The 24,655-nt window shown below is 50.8% G+C and overlaps 1 protein-coding gene across 2 annotated transcripts; it reads right to left on the reverse strand.

The window, feature by feature from the left end:
• Positions 1-1,914: 1,914 nt before the first annotated feature.
• On the reverse strand, positions 1,915-24,655 carry MYO1A (myosin IA). Of its 2 annotated transcripts, XM_036456614.2 has the most exons (28): positions 24,289-24,639; positions 22,833-22,961; positions 22,620-22,735; positions 22,281-22,375; positions 21,973-22,077; positions 21,710-21,756; positions 21,507-21,570; positions 21,206-21,304; positions 19,237-19,340; positions 18,961-19,108; positions 18,179-18,297; positions 18,014-18,100; positions 16,392-16,457; positions 16,144-16,248; positions 14,259-14,321; positions 13,894-14,094; positions 13,520-13,746; positions 12,989-13,189; positions 12,481-12,577; positions 11,864-12,013; positions 11,686-11,754; positions 11,210-11,284; positions 6,412-6,546; positions 3,600-3,706; positions 3,090-3,222; positions 2,845-2,997; positions 2,553-2,680; positions 1,915-2,269 (listed from the first exon to the last, which is right to left on the reverse strand). In XM_036456614.2, exons 2-28 carry the CDS (start codon positions 22,944-22,946, stop codon positions 2,146-2,148), a joined length of 3,132 nt encoding a protein of 1,043 aa, XP_036312507.1. In that variant the 5' UTR covers positions 22,947-22,961; positions 24,289-24,639; the 3' UTR covers positions 1,915-2,145. The 2 variants fall into 2 exon arrangements, with proteins under 2 accessions (XP_036312507.1, XP_036312508.1); XM_036456615.2 differs by lacking the exon at positions 1,915-2,269 and having other exon boundaries at positions 2,551-2,680; positions 2,845-2,948; positions 24,289-24,655.

The raw sequence follows: 24,655 nt of genomic DNA on the forward strand, positions 1-24,655 counted from the left end.
GAGACAGCGGGGGGGAGGCCACCCACAGAGCAAGGGTCTCACAGAGCCCTCCGAGCCTGGGAAGAAGTGGTGGAGCCGGAGGCTGAGTGAGAGCTGGTGTGAGCTGTGAGATGCTGGAAAGGAGTCCTGGGGAACTCCAGGATGGTTAGTGCCCCTCCGAGGCGGAAACAATTAGACTGAGAATGCTGGGCTGGCAGAGTGGGTGGGCTCAGGGCTGCAGAACTCCAGGTTCTCTCAGCACCAGGGCCAAGTGGAGCCTCTAACACAGCGGGGAAACTGAGCCCCTATTGGCTTCCGAAGGGGAAAACACACTCCTGGGCTCCACAAAAGAAGACAGGCAGAGACAGAAGAGAGGAAGAGATGGAGAGTAAAGAAGGAGAGGAGCCCCTCCGTCCATCCATCTGATTGAGGGGGGACAGAGGGAGGACAGGGATCCTGGTCCCTCCCACGCCCTCCACCCCCAGCCCAGGAAGCTGACAGCGCCTTCAGCCCCGGGGACAGGAAAAGCAGGGTAAAGAGCAGCAGCTGCACATTCTCCTGAAATTGCCTCTGAAATGACCAGACACTTCATTGGAAAAGTGGCGACAATGTGGGCCCTGGGAGCAGGAGATGAGGGGAGAGCGGGGGCGGCCAGGCTGTGGCCACCACCCCCGCAGTCACAGGGGATCGCCTCCGTCTGATTCTGAGAAGTCAGGGATGGAGGGAGGTGCTGGAGGTGGCAGAAGATTGGCCAGAGATACCACCACCATCACCACAACCCCCCCAATCCCCCTCTGGACACAGCCCCTCACCCTGGGTCCTATCTCAGCTCAGAACACGTGGCTTGTGCTCCGAGAGCAAGATTACCCTCCAGGCAAGAAGAGAAGTGAACCGGTCTCCTGAAGCATGATTGCCTGGGACCCCCAGCTGCCTGCAGGTGGAGGGAAGTGGGGAGGAGGGAGACCTCGGCTTTAAGGGGCAGTGAGCTCAGTGGTGAGGCAGGAAAGGCAGAGGCTGTGAAAGGAAGGGGGGGGGGAGGGGGGAGAAGCAGAAACAGAGGCAGCCGTTTGTACCGGCAGAGCACAGACCTAAATTTTACTGCGAATACAGGAGCTGCTTCTTCCCTGAAGGCAGACACTGGGCTGGGAGAAGCTGAGACCAGACAGTCTGTGAGGAAATACATAGGAAGGGACAGGGGGTGTTTAAAGCATTCTACAAAAAATCATGTCTTAGTATTAGTCAGAGCCCACAGCGGGAGCGGGGACAGTGCGATGGTGTGAGACAGCCGGAAACTGAGAAAAAGTGAGGATGACACAGGGAAATAAACGAAGACGGGAGGGAAGGGGTCAGTCAGAAGGACGGGGGACTCGGGGAGGGGGGAGCCTCCCTGTCAAATGCCACCAGCTGAGGCCCCAGCTGCGGACACTGATTACCAAGACAACCGCTGGCAGCAGCCTGGCCTTTCTGGTGTTTGGAAAGGAAGGGGGTGCCAGGCTGGGGCAGGTGTGATGAGCCAGTGCTGAGCCTGGGGAGGGAGGGGTCTGGAGCTCCTGGGTACAGGGGCCCTGCGTTCCCCAGCTCACAGGAGCCCTCCATCCTTGGGCCTCAACCTCCAAAGGATCCCAGTTTTTGCCAAGACGGGGATCCTCACGTCTTCCCACCGGGGACATTCTTAATGAATTGGCCGCTGGCCACCTGGGACCTCAGCCCCCGCCCCCCGCCCCCACAAGCTCTCCTGCCTCCCCACCCAGACACCCAGAGCTCAGCCGGTCAAGGGCCCAGAGATGATTCCCTTCTTTTCCATTCTTATTACCTGCGTTCGCGGCTCCAAGGAGCTTGAGGAAGGGGAGGGGGAGAGGGCAGAGGAGCGGGGTCTCAGTACACGCCAGTGAGAAGATGGGAACAGCAGCGCACCCACACGGACCACGCCTTGGGGAAGTCACTGTTTTATTAGTGGGCAGGGAGGCGGAGGGTGGGAGGACGTTTGGAGGGAGGACTGGGATGGATGGTCTGGGAGAAGACAGGTCCTCTTCAAGGGCTCTTCAGGCTCCAGGCACCACCTGACCAGAGGGTTAGAGATGAGACCCTCCCACAAAGGTGGGGGTGGGGCTGGTGCTGGTCCAAGAGGGAGGACCTGCCGTCTCTACCCGCGGTGCCACCGCCTCACTATACAGTCACTTCCAGGCCATGACTCCCCTTCTTTTTGCAGCTGAGCTTGCCACTCGCATTACCCGCCGGCCCCTGGATGACCTTGACAGTCACATTGCCCTCCTTGAATCTCAGTGAGAACCTGGAGACGGGGAAGAGACAAAAGGCAAAGCTAGTGCCCCCATCCCTAAGCCCATATTTTTATGATGGTCCCCCCTTCCCTTCTTGAGGCAAATACACCCCCCTCCCCCAGCCCAGTTCAGAACACTTAAGACTCCAGAGACACGGGTGGGGTGACTGAGACGCTCCTCCGAGCCCCGCCCTGACACAGTTGCTTCGCTTCTGACCCTAACAATTTCCCGGTCACAGTGACCAGCAGCTTCGTCATCTGCCCACCAGCCCCTCAGCCCGGCTCAGGGCCTTACTGCTCAGCCACGGTGACGGGGAGCTGCTTCTGCGTGGTGTCCAGCACAGCGCGGTACATCTTGGTCAGCAGCTCAACCACATGCTCGCTGACCAGCAGGAAGTCCCCCTTGGATCCCACAGATGATATCTTAGGAAGGAAAAAACAGCAGGGAGGAGGGTCACTTTTTCTCCTCGGGAGATATCCAAGGCCCAGAGAGGAAGAGGTTGGGGCCCCATCACCTCCAGCCCACCCCAGCCCTGCGATGCCCACTCCCTTCTCCAGGGTGAGACCGGCCCCCTCCCAGCTGATACCTCACTCAGATGCAAGCCAAAAAGCCCGTCCTTGAAGCTGGTGACGGACACCCCGGCCACACTTTCCAGCCCAATGACAGTTTTGGCCTGGGACTTCTTGCTGTCTGTGAGAATCACATGCCCCTTGGTCAGGAGTAGAGTTCGAGAGGAAGTCTAGGGACAGAACAGGAAAGGGTGAGGAAAGGTGGGGTCGCCCCCACCCTTCCAGCCGGGAGGCGTTCAGGCGTTCGGGATGCGGCCTTCACCTTGCCGTTGCCACGATTGACCTTCCTCACGGTCTCTGCCATCAGAACGGGCCCTTCCTCCCCGCTTGCCAGCTTCTGCAGCTTGGGGTTCCCTCGCAGCCCAACATAGTCCCCGTGGAAGGGAATGGGAACGCTGAGGACACACAAGAAGCACGCGGTGGAGACAGAGCCCTTGGCATGGTCCCCAGGGCCCTGCACCTCCCCACGCTGCATTCCCATCTTAGTCCTCCAGTGCCCCTTCCCCCACCCACCACCACATCCCCTATCTCAGGGATCCTCCGAGCACGGTCCAGGACCAGCATCCGTATCCCCTGGCAACTGTTAGAAAGGCAAATTCTTAGGCCCCCACCCAGAGCTTCAGAATCGGAAACTCTGAGTGGGTGGGGTGGGGGTGCGGCAATCTGGGTGTCATCAAGCTTGCCTGGTGACCCAGGTGCACCCTGGAGTTTGAGACCCGCCGCTCTGTCCCCCTGCGCTCGATGACACTGACCGCAGGGTCAGAGCCCTCACCTCGGGGGGTACGCAGCCTTCTTGCCCTTGAACAGCTCGCTGGCGCAGAGCTTCTCCCTCAGGAGCTCTGCCTGCTTCGGGGACAGCTGGTCCCGGAACTTCTTGCACTGTGAGTGGGATGGAGCAGAAGCTATGATCATGGAGGAAGGGGGCAGGGCTGGGACGGGAGGGAGGGACACTGAGGTGTGGAAGGAGAGGGCCACACCCTGGAGAAAAGGACAGAGGGAAAAGAACAGGCACTAGACACTTCAGAGAGGGAAGAGGCTGGAGATGCATTAGGGAAGACAGTGCTGGAGATGCATTAGGGGGACTGAGGATGGTGGGGAGGGATGGAAATAACAGAATATCAACGCACTGAGGGCTGTATGCCCAGCACAGGCCCATTCCCAGACAAGGCGCTCAATAAGCGTAACCTGAATAGAACACTGTGCTAAGTGAAATAAGCCAGACACGAAAGGACAAATATTGTATGGTTCCACTTATATGAGGTACCTAAAACACAACTGGGTGCCACATAGTGACATTTCAGTCAATGACGAACTGCATGTGCCGTGATGGTCCTATCCTACATAATAAAAGGGTTAAGATGCAAATTGACCCTAACAATGGAACGATCGGAACGACCAGTTGCTATGATGCACACTGACCACCAGGGGCAGATGCTCAACACAGGAGCTGTCCCCTGGTGATCAGTGTGCTCCCACGGGGGAGATCTGCTCAGCCACAGGCTGTGAGGGCAGTGGCGGTGGTGGGAGCCTCTCCCGCCTCCACGGCAGTGCTAAGGAGGTCTGACTGCGGCTCACAGGCAGCGGGCCTAAGCCACACTCGGAACTGCCTGCCAGAGGGAGTCTGACTGCCTGACCCCCCGGGGAGTGGGCCTAGCTGGCAGGTGGACATCCCTCAAGGGGCCTTGGACTGCTAGAAGCCACAGGCTGGGCTGAGGGACAGCCCACCCCCCTTCCCGAGAGCATGAATTTTCATACACCTGGCCTCTAGTAAGATTATAATGGAGCTGAAAAATTCCTATCACCTTGTGACAATGTATTCATGGGAACACCATAGCACATGCATTACTCATGTGTTTGTGGTGATGCTAGAGTGAACAAATCTACTGCACTGTCAGCTGTATAAAAGTATAGCACATACAATTATGTACATAATACCTGATAATGGTAATAAACGACGATTATGTTACTGGTTTATGTATTTACTATGTTATGCTTTTAACTATTTTAGAGAGCACTCTACTTATATTAAAAAAAAAAAAGTTTGCTAGCCCTCCCTGGTTTGGCTCAGTGGATAGAGCGTCGGCCTGCTGACTGAAGGGTCTTGGGTTCGATTCCAGTCAAGGGCACATTCCCAGTAGGGGGTGTGCAGGAGGCAGCCAATTCATGATTCTCTCTCATCATTAATGTTTCTATCTCTCTTTCCCTTTCCCCTTCTCTCTGAAATCAATGAAAATATATATTTTTTAAAAGTTTGCTATAAACAGTATGCCACATTACAACAGCAGCAGCCTCTTATATCTCATGTTCGTTGCATCTCTTAATAGCATCATTTTCCCATGTGCTTGATTTAATCTCATGTTGTTTTGTGCGGTAACATGCTGTATGAACTGTAGCTGGGAGCAATAGGCTGTACCAAATAGCCTAGGTATGATGTAGGCTACTCCACTGATGTTTGTGTGAGTGCACTCTATGGTGTTCGCACAGCAAAATGCTTAACAATGCATTTCTCAGAACGCATTCCCATTAAGCACTGTCTGACTCTAGGCAAATTCCTAGAGTAGGCTCGAGAGGGGGAAATGGGGGTTATTGCTAACTCAGTACAGAGTTCAGTTTGGGATGATGAAAATAGTAAGGAGATGGATGTGGTGATGACTGCACAACAATGTGAATGTGCTCAAATACCACCGAACTGTATACTTCAACATGATTGAAATGGTAAATTTTGTTTTGCATATTTTAAAAATATATTTTATTGATTTTTTACAAAGAGGAAGGGAGAGGGATAGAGAGTTAGAAACATTGCTCAGCTGCCTCCTGTACACCCCCCACTGGGGATGTGCCCGCAACCAAGATATATGCCCTTGACTGGAATAGAACCTGGGATCCTTCAGTCCGAAAGCCAATGCTCTTTCCCTGAGCCAAACTGGTTTCGGCTTGTTATGCATATTTTATCACATTTTAAAAATATATGTTTCTATTGATTTTAGAAAGGAAGGGAGAGGTGGGGGGAGAGAGAGAGACAGAGACAGAGAGAGAGAGAGAGAGAGAGAGAGACAGAGAGAGAGAGAGAGAGAGAGAGAGAGAGAGAGAGAGAGAGATCGATGTGAAAGAGAAACATCGATCTACTGCCTCTCACATGCACCCTGACTGGGGATGGAGCCTGCAACCTGAGTATGTGTCCCAACTGGAATCAAACCAGTGACCTTTCAGTGCATGGGATGTTGCTCAACAAACTGAGCCACACCGGCCAGAGCGACTATGATTTTTTTTAAAAAGATGTTTTTATTGATTTCAGAGAAGAAAGGAAAGGGAGGCAGAAACATCAAGGATGATAGAGAATCGTGGATTGGCTACCTCCTGCACACCCCTTACTGGGGATCAAGCCCACAGGCCGGGCATGTGCCCTGACTGGGAATCAGACTGTAACCTCCTGGTGCACAGATCGAAGTTCAACCCCTGAACCACACCGGCTGGGCCACAATTTTTTTTAAGAGAAAAGGAGTGGAAGAGGGAAAAGAAGAGAAAAATCAGAGGGAGAAAATAAAAAAGGAAAATGAGAAGAGAAGTGCCTGGGCCTCACTCACCTTCCACTGGTGGTGGAGCAGCTGCAGCTCCCGATTGGCTGTGGTGAAGCACTTATAAGGGGCTTCTGGCCACTTTTTGTCCAAGACACTGGTAGACGGCAAATTGTTCTTCAGCCCCAGCAGGAATTTCTGTGCCTGGATTGGAAGCAGGGGAATTGGGAGTGCGATGAGGAAGACAGGCCCTGGACAGGCAACACCTCAACCTGGTATCCACAGTATTTTACTCAGAGCCCACCTCGTCACAGATCCCCTGCATGGCGCTGGCACACCAACCACACTGGACTCCTCGCCGCGCCCTCTGCCCAACCCATGCATCGCCACGCTGTGCCTCCGCTCATGCTGCTCTCAGCTCAACACGGCCAGCCCAGATTCGCCCCAACCTTTCCGATGCCGTTCCAACCTCCCGATCCCTTGGCCCAGGGGAGCCCTCCTTTCTTTGGAGCCCCTAGTACTCTGTACTTCTGGTTTTGTACTAATGTTACTTGCATGGAAATCTCTCTAGACAGTTAGTCTCCAGGTCTTGAGCTTTTTCCCCCATTCAACATTTATTGAGTGTCCGTTCTGTTCCTGGCACTGTTCTAGGTATGGAGACACAGCAGTGAACACAGCGAAGTCTTTATACTCCCTGAGGTTACTTTATACTGGGGGTGGGGAAGAAGGCCTCTCACAGCAACTAAACACATATAACGTAATGCCAGTTCATTACATATGCTGTGATGCAAAAAAGCGGACCTGAGACAGGTAGTATATTCCAGAAACAGAAAGAAAGCCAGAGTGATGGAATTAAATTCAGTAAAAGGAGAGAAGATCAGAGAGATGGTTGGTCAAGGACAGATCCTGGCGGGCCTTGTTGACTGTGGTGAGGACAGAGGCCTTCATTTGGAATGCAACAGAACACCACTGGAGGGCTTAAAGGTCAAGAGTGACATAACTCGACTTAATTTTTTTTTTAATATATATATATTTTTTATTTCAGGGAGAGAGATAGAAACATCAATGATGAGAGAGAATCATCGACTGGCTGCCTCCAGCACGCTCCCCACTGGGGATCGAGCCAACAACCTGAGCTTATGCCCTCAACGGGAATTGAACCTGGGACTCTTCAGTCCCCAGGCCAACACTCTATCTACTAAGCCAATCCGGCTAGGGCTTTTTAAATATATTTTTACTAGAGGCCTGGTGCACGAGAGGGAGAGGCCCCTCAACCCGGTCTGCACCGTCTCCAATCTGGGACCCCATGGGGGATGTACAACTTTCTCTCGCAATCTGGGACCACTGGCTCCTAACCACTCGCCTGCCTGCCTGCCTGATCACCCCTAATCCCTCTGCCTGCCTGCCTGATCGCCCCTAACCACCTCTGCCAGCCTGATTGCCCCTAACTGCTCCCCTGGTGGCCTGATCACCCCTAAACAACTTTGACTTGCCCTGAATCCAAGACCCAGGATTCCCTCCTCTGGCCAGTTGCAAGCTTCCCTCCCTCTGGCCGGCCACAGGCACCCAGGACCTAGGACAGCTTTGCTGGGGCCGGCCTCAGTCGCAGGGGACTATGGATGGGTGGCTTTGCCCAGGCTGCAGCCACAGGCACCCAGGACTGCAGGGCAGGGGGCAGCTTGTCCCTCTCCTGGTCCATAGCCTGGCTGGTTCCCATTCCTCTCTCCCCAGTGTTGAGTGTCTGAGCAGTTCTGGTGCGAGGGAGTGAGGGCATGATGACCATGTGCATATTAGCTCTTTATTATATAGGATGGATTTCAGATAGGAAGGGAGAGGGAGAGAGAGATAGAAGCTTCATTGATGAGAGAGAACCATTGACCAGGGATGGTTCCCCAACCCCTAACGGGGATTGAGCCTGCAGCAACCTGGGGCTGTGCCTTGACAGAGTCAAACCCGTGACCCTTCAGATGGCAGGCTGATGTCTATCCACTGAGCCAAACCAGCTAGGGCCTGACTTAAAATTTTTTAAAATTTAATATATTTTCTTATTCTTGTTTTGAAAAATTTTAAACGTGCATAAAAGTTGAAGAAAACATTACAATGAATATCTGTATATTGTATACCCCTCATCTAAATTTACCAATTGATAATGTTAACATCTTGCCCTACCTGCATTCTCTCTCTAACATATGCCCCTGCATACATTCAGATGCATATACATATACGTATATACAAATCTTCATGTCACATTAGCCTAAAGTAGGTTACAGATATCATAACATTTTCCTCTAAAACTTAAGCATGCATCTCCCTAGGGCTGGGACATTTACTTACACAATCACAATTCCATCACTATACCTAAGAAAATTAACATTGATTAGACTTATTAATCCAACAGCAATGCACTCAAATTTCTCCTAATGTCTTTTATATACTAAAAATGTCCTTTTCAGCCTGGTTGGCTTGGCTCAGTGGTTGAGTGCCACCCTATGAACCAGGAGGTCCTGGTTTGATTCCCAGTCCGGGCACATGCCCAAGTTGCAGGCCTGATCCCCAGTGTAGGGTGTGCAGGAGGCAGCTGATCAATGATTCTCTCATCATTGATGTTTCTCTCTCTCTCTCCCTCTCCCCCTTCCTCTCTGAAATAAATAAAAATATATATTTTTTTAAAATGTCCTTTTCAGCTTTGTTTTTATTTTTCCTGTTTCAGATCCAGTCAAGTTTCACCCATGGCATCTGACTGTTTTTAATCTCCCCCAATCTAGAACCAGAACTCGTGAGTCTTTATATTTCAGGGAGCACTCAACACCCTTTTCATTTATGGGATAGAATTGTTGAAGGTATGGAAAATTATTTGATCTTAAGTACTTCAAATTTTTGGAATTTTGTTGTTGTTATTCCTCACATGAGGATATTTTTTTTCCCATCGGTTTTTTAGAGAGTTGAGGAGAGGGGAAGAGAGAGAGGGAAACATCGATGTGAGAGACATCAATTGGTTGCCTCCCACATACACCCGACTGGGGCTGGGGGACAAACCAGCAATCCAGGCACATGCCCTTGACCAGAATTGAACCTTCAGTCCACAGGCTGACATTCTAACCACTGAGCAGGCCAGGACCAACTTTTTGGCATTTTTATGAAAACTTTTTACTAAGACATTAGGTTTAAAAAATTAAAATAGAAAAATGCACAGCACACAGCATATTGCTCTAGGAGCTACCCAAGTTTTTATATCTTCCACTACAAAGATTTAGTGAGCTTGGTCTCATCACCCTGGAGTCTCTGGTCCTGGGTCTGGTTTGATTCACCTCAGTAATCATCTCTAAACAATCCCCCATGTTCCAATTAATGTGGAGCCTCTGAGGGGGGTTTTTCTTTCTTTCTTTTCTTTTCTTTTCTTTTTTTTTCTTTTTTTTTTTAGATCTAGAAAGTTCTGCCTTTCCCTAGGTAGCCCTCCATTCCCAGGTCTACCGAGGGCCATGTATGCCTGGTCACCCAGGCCTCTATTGGGGGAAAGGGGCAGGCAGTTTTAGGCAGTTATTAAAACTCTGGAGTCAATAGTTTGTATCCCAGCTCTACCATTTACCAACTGTGGGACTCCTAACAAGTTATTTAGCCTCTCTGGGCCTTAGTTTTTAACCTATAAATGGCCTACTTCTCAGGGTTGTTATCACATTAGAGTTAATGCATGTAAAGAACTTAGTGCATAGTTAAGTTTTCAAGTAATAGTAGGTATTATGCTAGTATTGGTATTAGCTATAGGCAAGACAATTGCAAAATATAGACTAGTCAGAAACACGGGGGAGTCCATGCCTAGTGACTCTGCATGCATTCTTCTTAGGGATCTGAGTTAGTGAAGTTCGCATCTAACCCCAGCAGCTCCTGAGGTGATATTTAGCAGGTGCCTGATAATATACAGGTGGAAGAAGAAAAAATAAAAAAATAAATAATAAAAGAATGAGAAAAAAGAAGAAAAAAGATGGGAGAGGGGCAAGTCATAAGATAAGAGCAAAACCAGATGACAGGTCTCAGGAATGCAGTTACGCAGTAAGAGAGCAGGAACCCTGAGAGGCAGACACGGTGGAGCCAGCTGAGGAGAGACGGGCTGAGGCGGCCTAGGAAAATGGAGCTTTCCTGAGGGGTGGGAGGAGGACAGGATGAATGTTCAGGGAGGCAATGGAGAGCCTCAGAGCCCCTATTCCTTCAAAACTCAAATCAGTGGAGGGCAGTTCCAATTTACCGCAGCCCTCTGCCTCAGACCTCTGCTCTTCTCCTACCCTCTGGCCTTCCCCACGGTTTCCCGGGAAGTGCTGCTCCCTCCCTGTCCAGTTTCCCTCTGACGTGTCTCAGCAGCACCACTGCTTTCTACCCCCGTCTCTGTCCGTTTTCCTCTCACTGGAAACTGCCCATAGTCTGAATGTCCAGGCCTGGGCCTGGCTTCTTCCTGACCTGAGTCCTCCACAATTAAGATCCTTCCTGAGGCTTAATTTCAGGCTCAACTGCTATAGTTTCAGAAGAGATAGAAGGAAAATATAATTCCGTCACCTTCACCCCAGCTCTAAAATAGATTTGTTAATCCTATGTGTCCTCAGTCTGTCTTCAATGAGGCTCAGCTCCTCGCCTACTGTCAACCATCCGGCCGTCTCTTCGTGGGTGTACTGGGACCCCTTCCTACCACAAGGCTGCCTGTCCTGTCCACTCCCAAATGTGCTCTGACTCTGCCCCTGGGCCCTGAGACACGCAGGTTAAGGAAGCTCTTGGGAGGGGAAGCGTTGAGTCACTTCTTCTCAACCCTCACATCTTTCTCTTTCAAACCTGTCCCTCCATCCTCAAACCCCCACTCCCGCCCTCAACACCCACCACGTACCAGGCTCTTGTAGATGAAACTTGACAAGGTGAGAGCAGCCCCTGACCGGAAGTATTTTCGGTAATCCTTGCGGGCCTGGCAGGGACATACAAGAAAGGAGCCAGAACAAAGATCGTTAGACCTAGAAGACAGAGCACAGACCTAGAAGAGGTTCTACTCCTTCCAGCCACACAAAGACCAGAGAAAAATAGAGAGCGGAGACTACGGCTGGAGAAGGTACTCAGATAAGTTGGCAATGAGGACACTCAAAGTAGAAGGTAGAGCCACACATATGTATGAGTCTTCTCAGCAGGCAGCCACACTCCCAGACACACACGGAGCAGCCCCAGAAATACCCGGACACAGACACGCCATTGCACAGAGGTATGTCCGAGGTCCAAGGAGGACTTGCTTCCTGCTCCTCCATCCCCCCAGCAGCTGGGACAATTCAAAAGGAACCACGTGTGGAGAGGGGACCCCTCGCCCCTTTCCATTACCTTCCACCCTCTCACAAAAGCCTGGATCAACAATGCTGACGCCTTCATCTTTCCATAGCGCTGCTTTTGCTGTGGGAAACAACGGGCCTGTTAGAAAAGGCCTACCTCCTGAACCACCTCTCCCGTTTTCCACTCTCCTCATGGAGTGAGGGGAAGGGACGTTGGGGGTCACTGGTACCTTGGTGCCCCGAAACCAAGAGGAAATGAGGATCTGACTCTTGCGCATCTGCTGGTAGTGGGTGCGGCAGCGCCAGCCTCGGTAGATCTTCTGTATGAGGGTGGCCAGCTGCTGGATTCTAAGGCGTCTCTGCTCCTCCAGGAAGAAAAGCTGTGGAGAGGGGAAAGGGGGAACCGAGAAGCTGGCCTCGGGGAACAGCGCTCTCTCTTCCTGCACCCGCAGTACCAGAGGCTTCCCAGCCAGTGTTTTATTTGATCATTCCTTTGTCCTCTGAGTTCACTCATTTATCTACTAATTCATGTTAACAAGCTTCTACCACACACTAACTTTGTAGCCGCTATTATGCTAGGATTTGGAAACTCAGATACATTACCCAGACCCACAAGGGGTCCCGCTTCAAGTGGAGGCACTCCAAGGGGGCCCTGCAAGCACACCTGATCCCAGGGCTCTCAGTCAGGGTGGGACCCCAAGGATCAGTCCCGCAGAGAGGAGACCTCCTCATCCACTATCCGTTCCAGGTTATACAGTAGATGCTCCCTTCCCCACCCGGCCTCTCATGCAGATGAGGTTTCCAACCCTTCCGCCCCCGCCGAATACAGGGGCACTCTCCAACTCACCGTATTGGGGCTTTTAATGAAGATTTTTGTCTTCCCAAAGGTAATCTCCTCTGAGGTGCAGGTGGTCAGCTCCCCCAGGATCTTCTCCACCCCCTCCCTACGAGAGCAAATGGGGAAAGCTGCCAGGGAGGGGACTCCACCTCTCCCCTGATCCCTTCCACGCTGGGAGAAGAGTTCAGGGCTTGAACAAGAAGACTTCACTGCCAACATCGGTTTGGCTCAGTGGATAGAGTGCTGGCCTGCGGACTCAAGGGTCGCGGGTTCGATTCTGATGAAGGGCATGTGCCTTGGTTGCGGACATATCCCCAGTAGGGGGTGTGCAGGAGGCAGCTGATAATGACTCTCTCTCATCGATGTTTCTAACTCTCTATCTCTCTCCCTTCCTCTCTGCAAAAAATCAATAAAATATATTTTTTTAAAAAAAGAAAAAGAAAGAAAAAAAGACTTCATTGTCTCTTCTCCCACAATGTTCCCTGCACTGCCTTCTCCACTCCCCACGGCGTCTTACCGGTCTCCCCCATTCCAGCGAGGCCAAGTGCTCCGGCTCAGCAATCGGTACCTTTCCAGGAAGGGCCTGTACCGCTGGCGGAAGGCATAGCCCGCCCGGCGCACACGCACGTTCTCTAGCAGTCCCAGGTACCGAGTCTGGGTCGCCACCAGCTCCCAGGAGAACTGGCCTCGCTTTTGATGCTCGTTGGGCTTTATGCACCTGGTGGGAGGGAGCACAAAGTTCAGGCTTCAGGAGCCTCACCTATGCCAGGGTGACCCGTCCTGGTCTCTACACCCCATTCTGCACACATTACCCTTAGGTGAGTATTTCAGAGGAAGTGGTCATGCTGGCCTTTCCAGTGTCACTCATTAGTATGGTCCCCACCCAAATTTAATGCTCTCCCTGCTTCAGGACTCTCACAGCTCCTAGGGCTCTGTTTTCCCCGAGAAAAGGGCCTCTGGTACTCTTATTCCAAAGACACCTCCCCCTGACATGTTCTACAGCATGCAGATGTATGTAGCATGTTTCCCCATGTGCCCAGTACGTCACCTGATATAGTTGGGGTTCTTAGCATAGAGGTTCTTCATGAGTACGGCCACAGAACTCTTAAACTGGGCCCCAGCAGTTGGGGGGCGTTTGTGAGATGCCTGCTTAGGATCACCTTCAGGGAACAAGGACCGAAGGAGAGGGTGCTTGGCCTTCCACATGGCCTGGGACAAGTCCCGGAAGAGTAGGTCGTTATTCTTGTCAATGAAGCCGTTCACGTTATAGGTCACCTGCGGAAGAACATCTATTGGTCTGGAGAGCCCATGACCTTGTCCCAACACTTGGCCCTCCCAGTTGCAGATCCTCCCAATTCCTTCCCTGCTGCCCTTGGCCTGTGTGCCGGCCCTTGCCTTCACCCTCCAGCCCCGCCATATCACCTTGCCCGCGTAGTGGCAGATGCGGAAGCAGCTGAGACCCATGGTGTGGTCATACTGGCGCTGGGCATTCTGGGTGACTTTGCTCTCGTAGTAATCGTGCTTGGAGAAGAGCTGGTTCAGCTTGGCTAGGAAAGTGGTATCACTGACCACTCCAGGCCGCAGGCACTCCTCATCCAGCATGGCCAGGATACCTCGCTGATTCTGGCCAGGGGAACAATAGCAGCCCAACCTAGACCTGGTCCTCTAGGATGTCCCCATCCTCTGTCCACTCACCCTTTGCCCTTTTACCACCCTCGTCAAGTGGGGAGAGGGGAGGGGATGGATGTCCAGGGGAAGGTCCCAAAGATAAGAGAAGGATAACTCACATGCTCAATAAGGTTACAGATAATGCCATTGTCAAAGTAGTCCACCTTTTTCCATGGGATGCCCTAGGAAGGGGAGGTGGAAAAATTAGCTTTGACCAGGGAGCAGGTCTAAGACAAGTCTCCAAGGACCCCACCAGACCCAGGCTCCCTTTCACCTATCCCACAGTGCAGAGGGGTCCTTGGTATGGTTTCTATCTGTGTCCCCATCCCGCCAAGGTTCGTGGAGAGTTTGTGGTGTGGGTAGAGGGATGCATGGGAAAACCCAGAGCAGCAGTGAGGGGAAATCCATGTAGGGAGCCCTGTGGGTGCTGTAGGGTAGAGAGGGAAGTGCAAGCTGCTGAGTAAAGACTGGGTAGAGATTACCCAGCTCTGGGGTGGGGATCCTTGAGTATATGGAAGAGCAAAGGGCCACACTACTCTGGCAACCAACTACAGAACCAAAGCACGTATGTGAGTTTATCATCAAGCAACAAAGCTTTCTGTGCTTTAGGAATTTGCTGGGCATCAGGCCTGCCAGCAGGATACCTCCTGAGCCCACCCCAGGTCCAGATGCAGCAGTTCAGGTCATTCCCAGGCGACAATGAAGCTGTTCATGGTATAGGTTATAGGGGAACAAGCTTCTCTCTCTCTCCTCCCTCTCAGATCTTCAGGAAATGCAGAGTGGAATTAAGTTGCCCTCCCACTTCATTCCAAAAATCTCTTCCCTGACTGAGTAAATGAGTTATGATAGTTATTATAGCACCTTTAATAGACCGATACAAAAAGATCGCTTGTTAAATTATGAAAGCAAGGTGTAGAAGAAGGTGTATTCACTGCCTATAGATGGGAAGGAAATCGAGGAGGCTGGGGTCAGGGTGGGAGAGAGGCCTTTCCTTATACACCTTTTAAGCTTTTTGAATTTTGTAGCACAGGAATATATTATCTATTTGATCATTTGAAAATAAATATAAGCCCTGGCCTGATAGTTCAGTTGGTTAGAGCCTCATCCCGATACCTCCAGGTTGCAGGTTCAATCCCCAGTCAGGGAACATAGAAGAAACAACCAACAAATGCATAAATAAATGCAACAACAAACTGACCTCTCTCCCCTGTCCCCCTTCCTTTAGCCTTTCTCTCTCTCTCTCCATCTCCCTTTCTCTAAAACTCAATAAATAAATATTAATTTTTTTTAAATAAAAACATCCAAATACTGTTAAAAGCTTCTCTGTACATTGTTAACACAGTGCCTGACATTCTGCCACAACAGATTGCTGAGTGCTCACAGGGAGCATCCCTGGGAGGATCTTGTGAGTGAGACTCAGCTTTCACACTTTGGAGGGAATTAATTCAGGCAGAGAGCTGTCTGACACCTAGTACTAGAGAGAACGGCTGAATAGGGGCAGAAGTGTGGAAACCCTGAGCCTCGGGCACTTCTGGTGAGGAAGTCTGGGGTCAGCGTGCTACAGAAGGGGAAGAGATGTAGAACGTCCGAGCCTGGAGGAGACCGAGGATTCTGAGGAGTTAGAGAAGAGCACAGAAAGGGATGTGGTTGGGTGCTGAGCCCAGGAGAAAAGTCCCTTCTAAATGTGGCTCGCCGTGTGCCATCGGCCAAGCACAGCTGTCACTTCACTCTTGTCATGACTCTCCCTTACACACACACACTATTCTATCAAGCCACCCCGTTCCTGGCCTGGCCTAGAGTATGGGAAGCTGTGGGAGATGGAGAGCAGAAAATCAGGGCTTCTGGGTGATGCTGGAATGTTCAGTTGTTCAGGGAAAACGTTCTGTCCTCCGTGTTCCCACGAGGGAACAATCGAGAAGAAATTGTGATCAAGGAGAAAGAAAGACCTGGCATGTGCCTAGAAGTCATTTAAGGGAGAGAAGGTGGGGAGAAGGCTTAGTTTACCTCATTCTTATATTCCTCTTGCTCCTCTTTCAGTGTTAGCTCTATGAACACCTGCTGTAGCTTCTCATTGCAGTAGTTGATCACAAATTGCTCAAAGCTATTGTCCTAAGGGAAGGCACACAGATTAGAGAGACCAGCTCCGCCCAAGATACGTCCTTCCTCTCAGCCCTGCCTCCCCTCTCTCACATCCCCTTTGAGCCCATTCGCCTCTAACCCTAGGGGACTGCAGTTGGGCAACGTTGTCTTACCTCCAATATTTCAAAGCCATAGATGTCCAGGACCCCCATGACCTTCTTCATCTCCCCAGTGCCCACCTGAAGAGGAGGAAAAGGTAAGTGTGAGGACGGGCCCTTCTACAATGGATGTGAGGATGGGGGTGATGGGAGCAAGGGGCAAATAGAACTCGGGTGAGCCTGACCAAGCAGGACAGGAATTGTGATTTATTCTCCTTTCTCTTCTAGATGCTGGAGGATAAGCAAAGAGAGTGGAAAGGAGGTAAAAGAAGATGCAAATAGATTCCAGGACATGCTCCCATGGTGTGAGGTAGAAAGACATTGAAATCCTCTCAGAAAATAACTATCTCTTAGTTTGTTGAGCATTTTTTTTAAATCTATATTCTTATTTCATTGATTATATCATAAACCTAAAAGGAGTGATTATTCCCATTTTACTGATTTAAAAAATCAAATTTCAAAAGAGCTAAGCATTTACCAAACCTAGAGTCAAATCCCATGTTACCCCACTACCCTGCAGTAATAGCTTTTAAATGGATGGCACTTTCATGTACATAATCTTTTTTTTTTAAATATATTTTATTGATTTTTTACAGAGAGGAAGAGAGAGGGACAGAGGGCTAGAAACATTGATGAGAGAGAAACATCGATCAGCTGCCTCCTGCACACCTCCCACTGGGGATGCGCCCACAACCAAGGTACATGCCCTTGACCAGAATCGAACCTGGGACCCTTCAGTCTGCAGGCTGACGCTCTATCCACTGAGCCAAACTGGTTTTGGCCATAATCTTTTAAATAATAGTTCTATTTTTATTTAATTCACATACCAGAAAATGTACCCTTTAAAGGTATGCCAGTTGGTGGGCTTTTAATGTATATTCAGAAAGTGTACAACCATCACCACTACTAATTCCAGAGCATTCATCATCTCCACCCCCCCAAAAGAAACCTCGTACCCATAACCATTAGCAGTCACTCCCCAATCCTCCCTCCCACCCCCAGTCCCTGATAACCACTGATGTACATCTCATGTCTATGGATTTGCCCATTCTGGGCATTTCATATAAATGGAGTCATTCAAAACGTGGCCTTTTATGTCTGGCTTCTTTCGCTCAACATGTTTTCAAAGTTCATCCATGCTGATTATGTACCAGAAAGTCATTCCTTTTCATGGCCAACTAATATCCCATTGTATAAATATACCACATTGTATTTATTTATTCATTTATCAGTTGATGGACATTTGGGTTGTTTCCACTTTTCGGTTATTAAGAATAATGCCTCAATTTGCTTGGATATATACCCAGGAGTAAAACTGTTGGTTATAATAACCACGTACAGAATTTTATCTCATCCTCACTAAACCTGTGAAGCAGGTAGGCATTAATGTTTCATTTTCTAAATCAGGAAACTGTGAGGTTCAGAATCTTTGTGAAATTGAAAGGCCACACGCTGGTAAGTGTGTATCCAGATAGCCAAAAAGCCAGTGATGTTTCCACAGTCACACACTATTGGAAGACACTGTACACTCTTCCCCATTGTCCTTACTCTGTTCATCTCAGAATCCATGGTACAGGCTGGTGACCAGGGTAGAAGTGAGGGCAGTAGAGTGTTGAGGGAAGAAGGCAATCTCTCACCTTGATGCTCTCATTGATTCGATTCACTATCCAGTTGAAGAGACGGCTGTAGATGTTCTTAGCCAGGGCATCCCGGGCATACTGCGCCTACAGGGCAAGGCCAAGCTGGTTGTGTGGCAGCCACAGAACAGACTCAGAATCAGCCCCTCCCACAGGGCCCCTTACCTGAACAACGTTCAGTGCAGTGACCACCTTTTCTTTAGCGGTCGCCATGGTCCTTGAGCACAAAGCTCTCTCTAGTTCCTTTGAATCCAAACCCATCATTTCCCCAATCTCCTGAACACCTGTGTGATAAGGAAATACAACAGGGCCTGAGAGAGGGCCTTCTCCCAGGGGAGGGAGGAAGCAGACAAGTGAAGCTGCTGGGAGACTGGTGTCCCTGGGCCCTGCTGGAGCAGCCCTGGCATCCAGTTCAGAACATGGCTTTGAAGGAGGTCTGGGGAGGAGGAGAACGGGGAGATCTTGAACTTTTCATGCATTATCTACTTTAATATGAAAATCTCCTGAAATAGGTGAGACTCGGAAAGGTCTCAGAACCTCTGTCTACCAAACTTCAAAACCTCATTCCAATGTGCCTTACTGGGAGTTCTTTTTTCTTTTTTAAATATATTTGATTGATTTTTTTTTTTACAGAGAGGAAGGGATAGAGAGCTAGAAACATCAATGAGAGAGAAACATCAATCAGCTGCCTCCTACTGGGGATGTACCCGCAACCAAGGTACATGCCCTTGACCGGAATCAAACCTGGCACCCTTCACTCCACAGGCCGATGCTCTATCCACTGAGCCAACCCAGTTTTGGTGGGAGTTCTTAATGAGTATGTTTGGGGAAGAACTCAGGAGCAGGTGGAGTGGGACTAAATCAGAGTAAAGTTAGTTATACTAGAGATGGTGGGAGAACAGTAGGAGATTCGGGGAGCTGGGTGGGACCTCAGCAGGGGTACAGACCTCTCCCATCAGAGATGCCACTTGCTGATATCCCATTGGCCTGGAATTCGTCTGACAGCTCTACATTCCCCAGCTTCAGCACCAGGGCCGTCACTTCTAGCACCCATCGAATCTCCTTCTCAGAAAACCCAATCACAGTCATTGCACTCTTAGGGAGCAAGCAGAAATCAGAAGTTAAACTGTGGTGCCAGTCCAATGCCTCCCTCCTCAAAGCCAGAGCCTGGGCTCCGGGGATGGCTTAAGAGCTCAGCCCCCCCCCCCATCCTGGGCACCCACCTGCACAGACTGGAAGTTGGAGGCGTCGTCCATGCCATCCACTCTGGACACCTCCCGGTTCAGATAGGCATAGCCACCGGTATCCCGCTCGAGCTTCAGGGCCTCTGGGAGGGACAGTGTTTGGGGAAATGTCAGTGCACAAGCTCTCCAGCCTTGACCTTCACAGCCCTAGCCCTCGGTGGGACATTTATTTACTCACAGAAGCCTTTTTTTGTTTGTTTGTTTCTTCCCTTGCCTCCTTTATTTTGGGATCATTAATTCCTAAACTACGCTGAATTTTTAAGTGGTATTCAGGGTTTAGGTGCTTGTAATTATTGGGGTTTTCTCCCAACTTTTATGAAGGAAAAGCTTCATTTTATTCTTCTCCCCCATCCTCAGAGTTCTGAACAATAAAGCCAAACAAACCAATCCTCTACACTGCTCTGGTCTCAGTGACTCTGAGGATAAAGGGAAGGAAGGAAGGGTAAGCACATACCTCCCACTCAGCCTTGCGGGAGCATTCGTTACTTGTTTATAAGCTCTGACAGAGTGCCAGGTGCTATGTTCCCAACCCCGACCCGTCTCCTGGAAGGGTCTCTGGTGTGTTGGGGCTGAGTCCAATGGCTCTCCACGTTCCTCTGTGGCGAGTCTCTGTCCCAGCCCTGATCACGGGGGCTAAGTTATGTTTTCTCCCCACAAAGAAACATCTTGTGTGTTGGGACTGTGTCTTCCACCTTCATAATCTGTATACCTGGAACTTTTGGCATGCAGGAACTTGGTTCTTTTGAATAAATGAAATGGTCAAAGCTATTTACCGGAGATGGGAAGGAGTGGGTTAATCATGGAACTTCAGGGATATCAATGATCTGTTATTCAAATGATCTGAGATTCAGTGAGATCTCTCAAACTAAAATTTAATGGAAGCTTCTCCCAAGACACAATTTTGAGGCCAAAGTGTACTACACAGGAACGACTGAACACAGAATGAGTCAGAAAGGCCCTGGGATGATGATGAGTCCTGCCTGGACTCAATTTGAACCAACGAGTGACAGAACCAGAACAAGGCACTGGTGCCTATGATTCAGACAAATGGAATACAACCAAGACTATTAACCCAGGAGGGAGATCAAACCTGTGGGGGACCTGAACCATAGAGCTGCCAGAGGAAAAAAGGAATTAGGTACAAGTCCAGCACAGAATAATCTGAAACCAAAGGGAGCAGATACCCACAGTGCTCTCAGCTAGAGGGTGGACTGACAGGGCCTTTGGTCTCACTGGACCCTGTAGTGATGCCAGGACAACATTCAAGCTGGGATGGGCTCTTCCTCGGGACAAGGCAGCTTGCCCTATTCCTTCTGCTCCTACGCACATCCGCAAGGCCTACTGGCACTGACCATACTGCATTGCAGTGTATCTGTTCACACATCTGCCATCCCTAGGAGACTAAGTTCTTCAGGGACAGGATCCATGTCTTACTCAATTCTATACCCCTAGAGGTTAGCACAGTGTTCGATCATAGTAGGTGCTCAAGAGATGTCTGCTGAATGAATGAATGAATGAATGAATGAATGAAACCTAGATGGAACTGTCTAAGAAGAGGAGATCAAGGACAGGGTCCTGGGTGAAACAGATGTAGACCAAGGACAACTTCAACGAAAGCTCAGTGAAGGTTCAACATCCTGCTGAACCGTCAGTAACATCCCTTCAGTTGAAGATAGGAAAGGATGAGAGATGGAAATGAGTACCATTTTTGAAGCCTGATCAGGGAAAGAGGAACTCAGGCAGGACAGAGGAACACAAGCAGTAAAGAGGCAACAGAGCTTATTCCTAGCAGTAAAAGCCCACAGAGGTCCCAGGATTTGTTCCCAACAATGGTGGGTGAGAACAGATGAGGAATGCGGAAGGAGGAATCTGAGGGGCTCCAAGGAAGAGGCTGCAGGGACCCAGAGGGGACTGATGGCGGCTGGGGGTGTTCGGGGCAGGCACATACTCAGCAGCTGTGCATCTGCCCCAGCCAGTAGCTGATAGAAGATGTGGAAGTTCCTTTCTCCTTTGAGCTGCTTCACCACTCGGGATTTCTCAAGCAGATCTGGCAGAAAATTAGAAAAGAATGTTTTGCAGATCTGGAAGATACCTCAGCTTCCCTCTAATTCTGCCCTCATCCCTGACATCCCTAGTGGTTAGGAAGTCAGGTGGTCTAATATTCCTTCTACCCACAGTAGATTAGCAGAAAGGGACACCATGGGGCAGGTGGAAGGGAGAGGCGGTAAGCAGAATGGGGAGACACGTACAGTTTGTGATGACGCCACCGAGGGGGGATCCCTTGAAGTCAAACTCAATATCCATGTATTTTCCCTTCAGGGGTCAGAGAGAGAGAGAGGGAGACAGACTTTGCTTCCTTCTCTTGTCACCACCCTGTCCAGGAAGGGTCTGTGGCACATTCTTCCCTCTCAAGCTCCACACCCTCTCCTCCCAGACTGAGATGTTCACTCACAAATCGAGAGGAGTTGTCGTTGCGGATGGTCTTGGCATTGCCAAAAGCTGCAGAGATGAGGAGAGGGGCAGTGAGGGGGCTGAGGGGAGAGGAGGGACTCTCGAGAAGGAAAAGGAAGAAGGCCTCCCAGTCATTGTGCCAATCTCAGATTTTTCGGGCTGAATGAGGACAGTGGTTTGGGAACAATGGGAGGGTGACTAGGGCTGGATGATTCTGGGGCTGGCCGGGCGAGGGGTACAGAGGGCAGAGTGGGGCATTCTCACCCTCTAGCACTGGGTTTGACTGAAGCAGCTGCTCCTTCACCAAATTCACCTGCTCCCCTTTCCCGCAGACGGCCGCCACGTAAGACATCACCAGCTTACTGGCCTCTGTGCAAGAAAACCCTCACGTGGATCCCCACACCACCCTCCGTAACTTCTCTCGTCCCAGCACCTCAGACCTTCAGAGTCAGGAAAACCAAGAGGGAACTCGGGGGGTGGGGGGGAGGACGGGGGCAGGGCTAGCCCTGGCTGGGAGAGACAAAGGGTTCGTTCCAGAGGGGACCGCACAGCTCTCCCAGCAGGCGCCTCACCCGTCTTCCCGGCTCCGCTCTCCCCCGTGATGAGGATGCACTGGTCTCGGTCCCGGGACGTCAGTGACTGGTAGGCCATGTTGGCCAGCGCATAGCTTGGGAGGAGGAAGGAGGTAATTATGGCTAATGTGGGGTCCATCCAAGACACCACATTCTCTCAATCCCCAGCCTCCATGTCATCCACCCTCTAGTTCTAAGGAAGTGGCAGGTTAGGAAGGGGGCTCCAGAGGGCCAGGGGCAGAAGGGCAGCTAGAGGTCTCCTCTAGGAGGAAAGAGAGAAGGAATTAGGATGTCTCCTCATCAGGATCGTTGTCACCTTCCCTTGGTCTCTCTACTCACATATGGGGCTTCAGCTCATAGAAGGTACATTCCTGGTATTTGGCAATGAGCTCTGGGCCATAGATGGGCAGCTGTTGGTAGGGATTCACGGAAATCAACACGTTCCCAATGTAGGTCTATAGCCAGGGAAGAGAGTGGAGGAAAGGAGTGGGGGGAGGAATGGGAGCATGTGGACGCTCTGGCCACCACCGTCGGGGCTCCACATGCACTCACATAAATCTCTCTGTTCTCATAGCGCAGCTGGAGGTTCTTGAGCATAGACTCTTCCTCCAGGGGTTCCAGGAGCACGAGATCCTCCACCCCGACGGAATCTTCCCGGAGGGTCATGTTGAGGAGCTGATCCTGGGGGTAGGAGGGTGCTCTGTTGATGTCTGCTCACCTTTAGAGACCTGTTAACTGAGAGGCAGAAGGCAGAAAGGACGAGGAGAGCCTTCTTCCCCCAGTTCCATCCCCAGAGAGAGTCCCTGACCTGGGAGAGCCCCTAGACCAGTGCACGTTAACTGTGGGAGGAGGTGGGGTCAGGGTTGGCAGGAACGAAGCAGGGATGGGACAGGATCCCTGCCTCTGACCAGCAGGGTAAGGAAGGCATAGCACCTAGGGAAGCACATCCGTGCTTGTAAGAGAGGGGATGGAGGACAAGATAAGCAAAGCTTTGCCCACAGCCAGGCACCAGAAGCTCTCTCCTCCCTGCACGGAGGCCCTGGCCAGCGTCTAAACTCCCTGATCACTGTCCCAGCTCTCCTCAACTCCCTACCTCCCACAGCCCCTACTTCAGTCACTCAACCCACCCACACCCATTTCAAAGGTTCTCCCAAAGGTGTCTCTCCCCTCTCATTGCTACAGTGAGATTCACTTTTTAAATGGGGGCCAGACGAGGTGAAGAGTTGGAGGACGGAGTTGGGAGTTCCTCCATAAGAGACTGGAACACCCCAAAGAAAATCAAAGTGAGCTTTGTCCCCCAACAAACTAGTAGCTTTCAGGATCTGTGGGTGTGCCTACACTTCTGTCCCCATTTTTCTATTTCCAGTTTTCAATGAATTCCTATAACCTGGCCTAGACTTTGTCTTTGGGGGACACATCCAGCTTTTTAGTAGGACACGAACAAGGAGGAGCAGAGTGGGAGAAACAGGGGCCTGGGCCCACTGCCTCGGTCAGAGCAGCAGGCACATGGTAAGTGTCCGCTAAGGAGGAAGCCCAGCCCTCCTCGGTTTTTCCTGTGGGAATGACTAGGTGGGGTGGCCTGGTACAGAACAGAACCATCTGTACAATGGTCAATGCCACTCCCCACAGGAATAAAGGAGCCGTAACCTCCTCCTCTCCCGCATAGCTGAGCCTGCGGGGGGGGGGGGGGGGGGGGGGGGGGGGAAGAAAGCAAGCATGAAAGCTTGAGCAAGAAGGAGATACAGCTGCCTTCTTCCTTCACTCTGCTCTCCCGAAGCTCCAGGAAAAGAACACCACTGTCCCTTTGAACACAAATGGTTAAGTAACTTGACAGGGAAGGGGGAGAAGCAGAAGCAGGGCTGGGAGAAGGCATCTTTAAAAAAAAAAAAAAATTAGACTTGAGGGAAGTGGAAATATGACAGGTTGGAGGTAAGGCAGGGGAAAAGGAAGTCAGCCTCAGGTGGGTACCCCAAAGCCCAACAGAGGAGCAGGTCAAGGCTAGACTCACCCAACACTGGAACTAGGGTGTAAGTTCACTGTTCCTTGGAGGCTGGTGGATGAAATCCCTGTTCAACAGGGAGGGGGCATAGGATGCCCGCCCAAGGTGGAGAGGTGGCTCTGTTAGCAGGAGCTGTCCATGGTGTTGGAGAGGCCAGGAAAGAAGCTGCCCTCCTCTTGCCAGTGTCCACCGTCCTGACCTTGTCTGTGCTGCCTCCTCCAGCCAGGGCTCCTTGTGTCGGTCAAGCCAGAAGAAGCCGAGAAGCCGGAGACGGAGACGGAGACGACTGCTCAGCACAAAGTCCAAGGCTGTTCCTGCTGAGGGTGTGGTTCGCTTAACCCTTCACAGGCCTGAAGCCCAGAAGGGAAACGGTAGT

This window comes from Pipistrellus kuhlii, unplaced genomic scaffold, assembly GCF_014108245.1.
Source record: "Pipistrellus kuhlii isolate mPipKuh1 unplaced genomic scaffold, mPipKuh1.p scaffold_m20_p_3, whole genome shotgun sequence".
Classification (NCBI taxonomy): Eukaryota; Metazoa; Chordata; class Mammalia; order Chiroptera; family Vespertilionidae; genus Pipistrellus; species Pipistrellus kuhlii.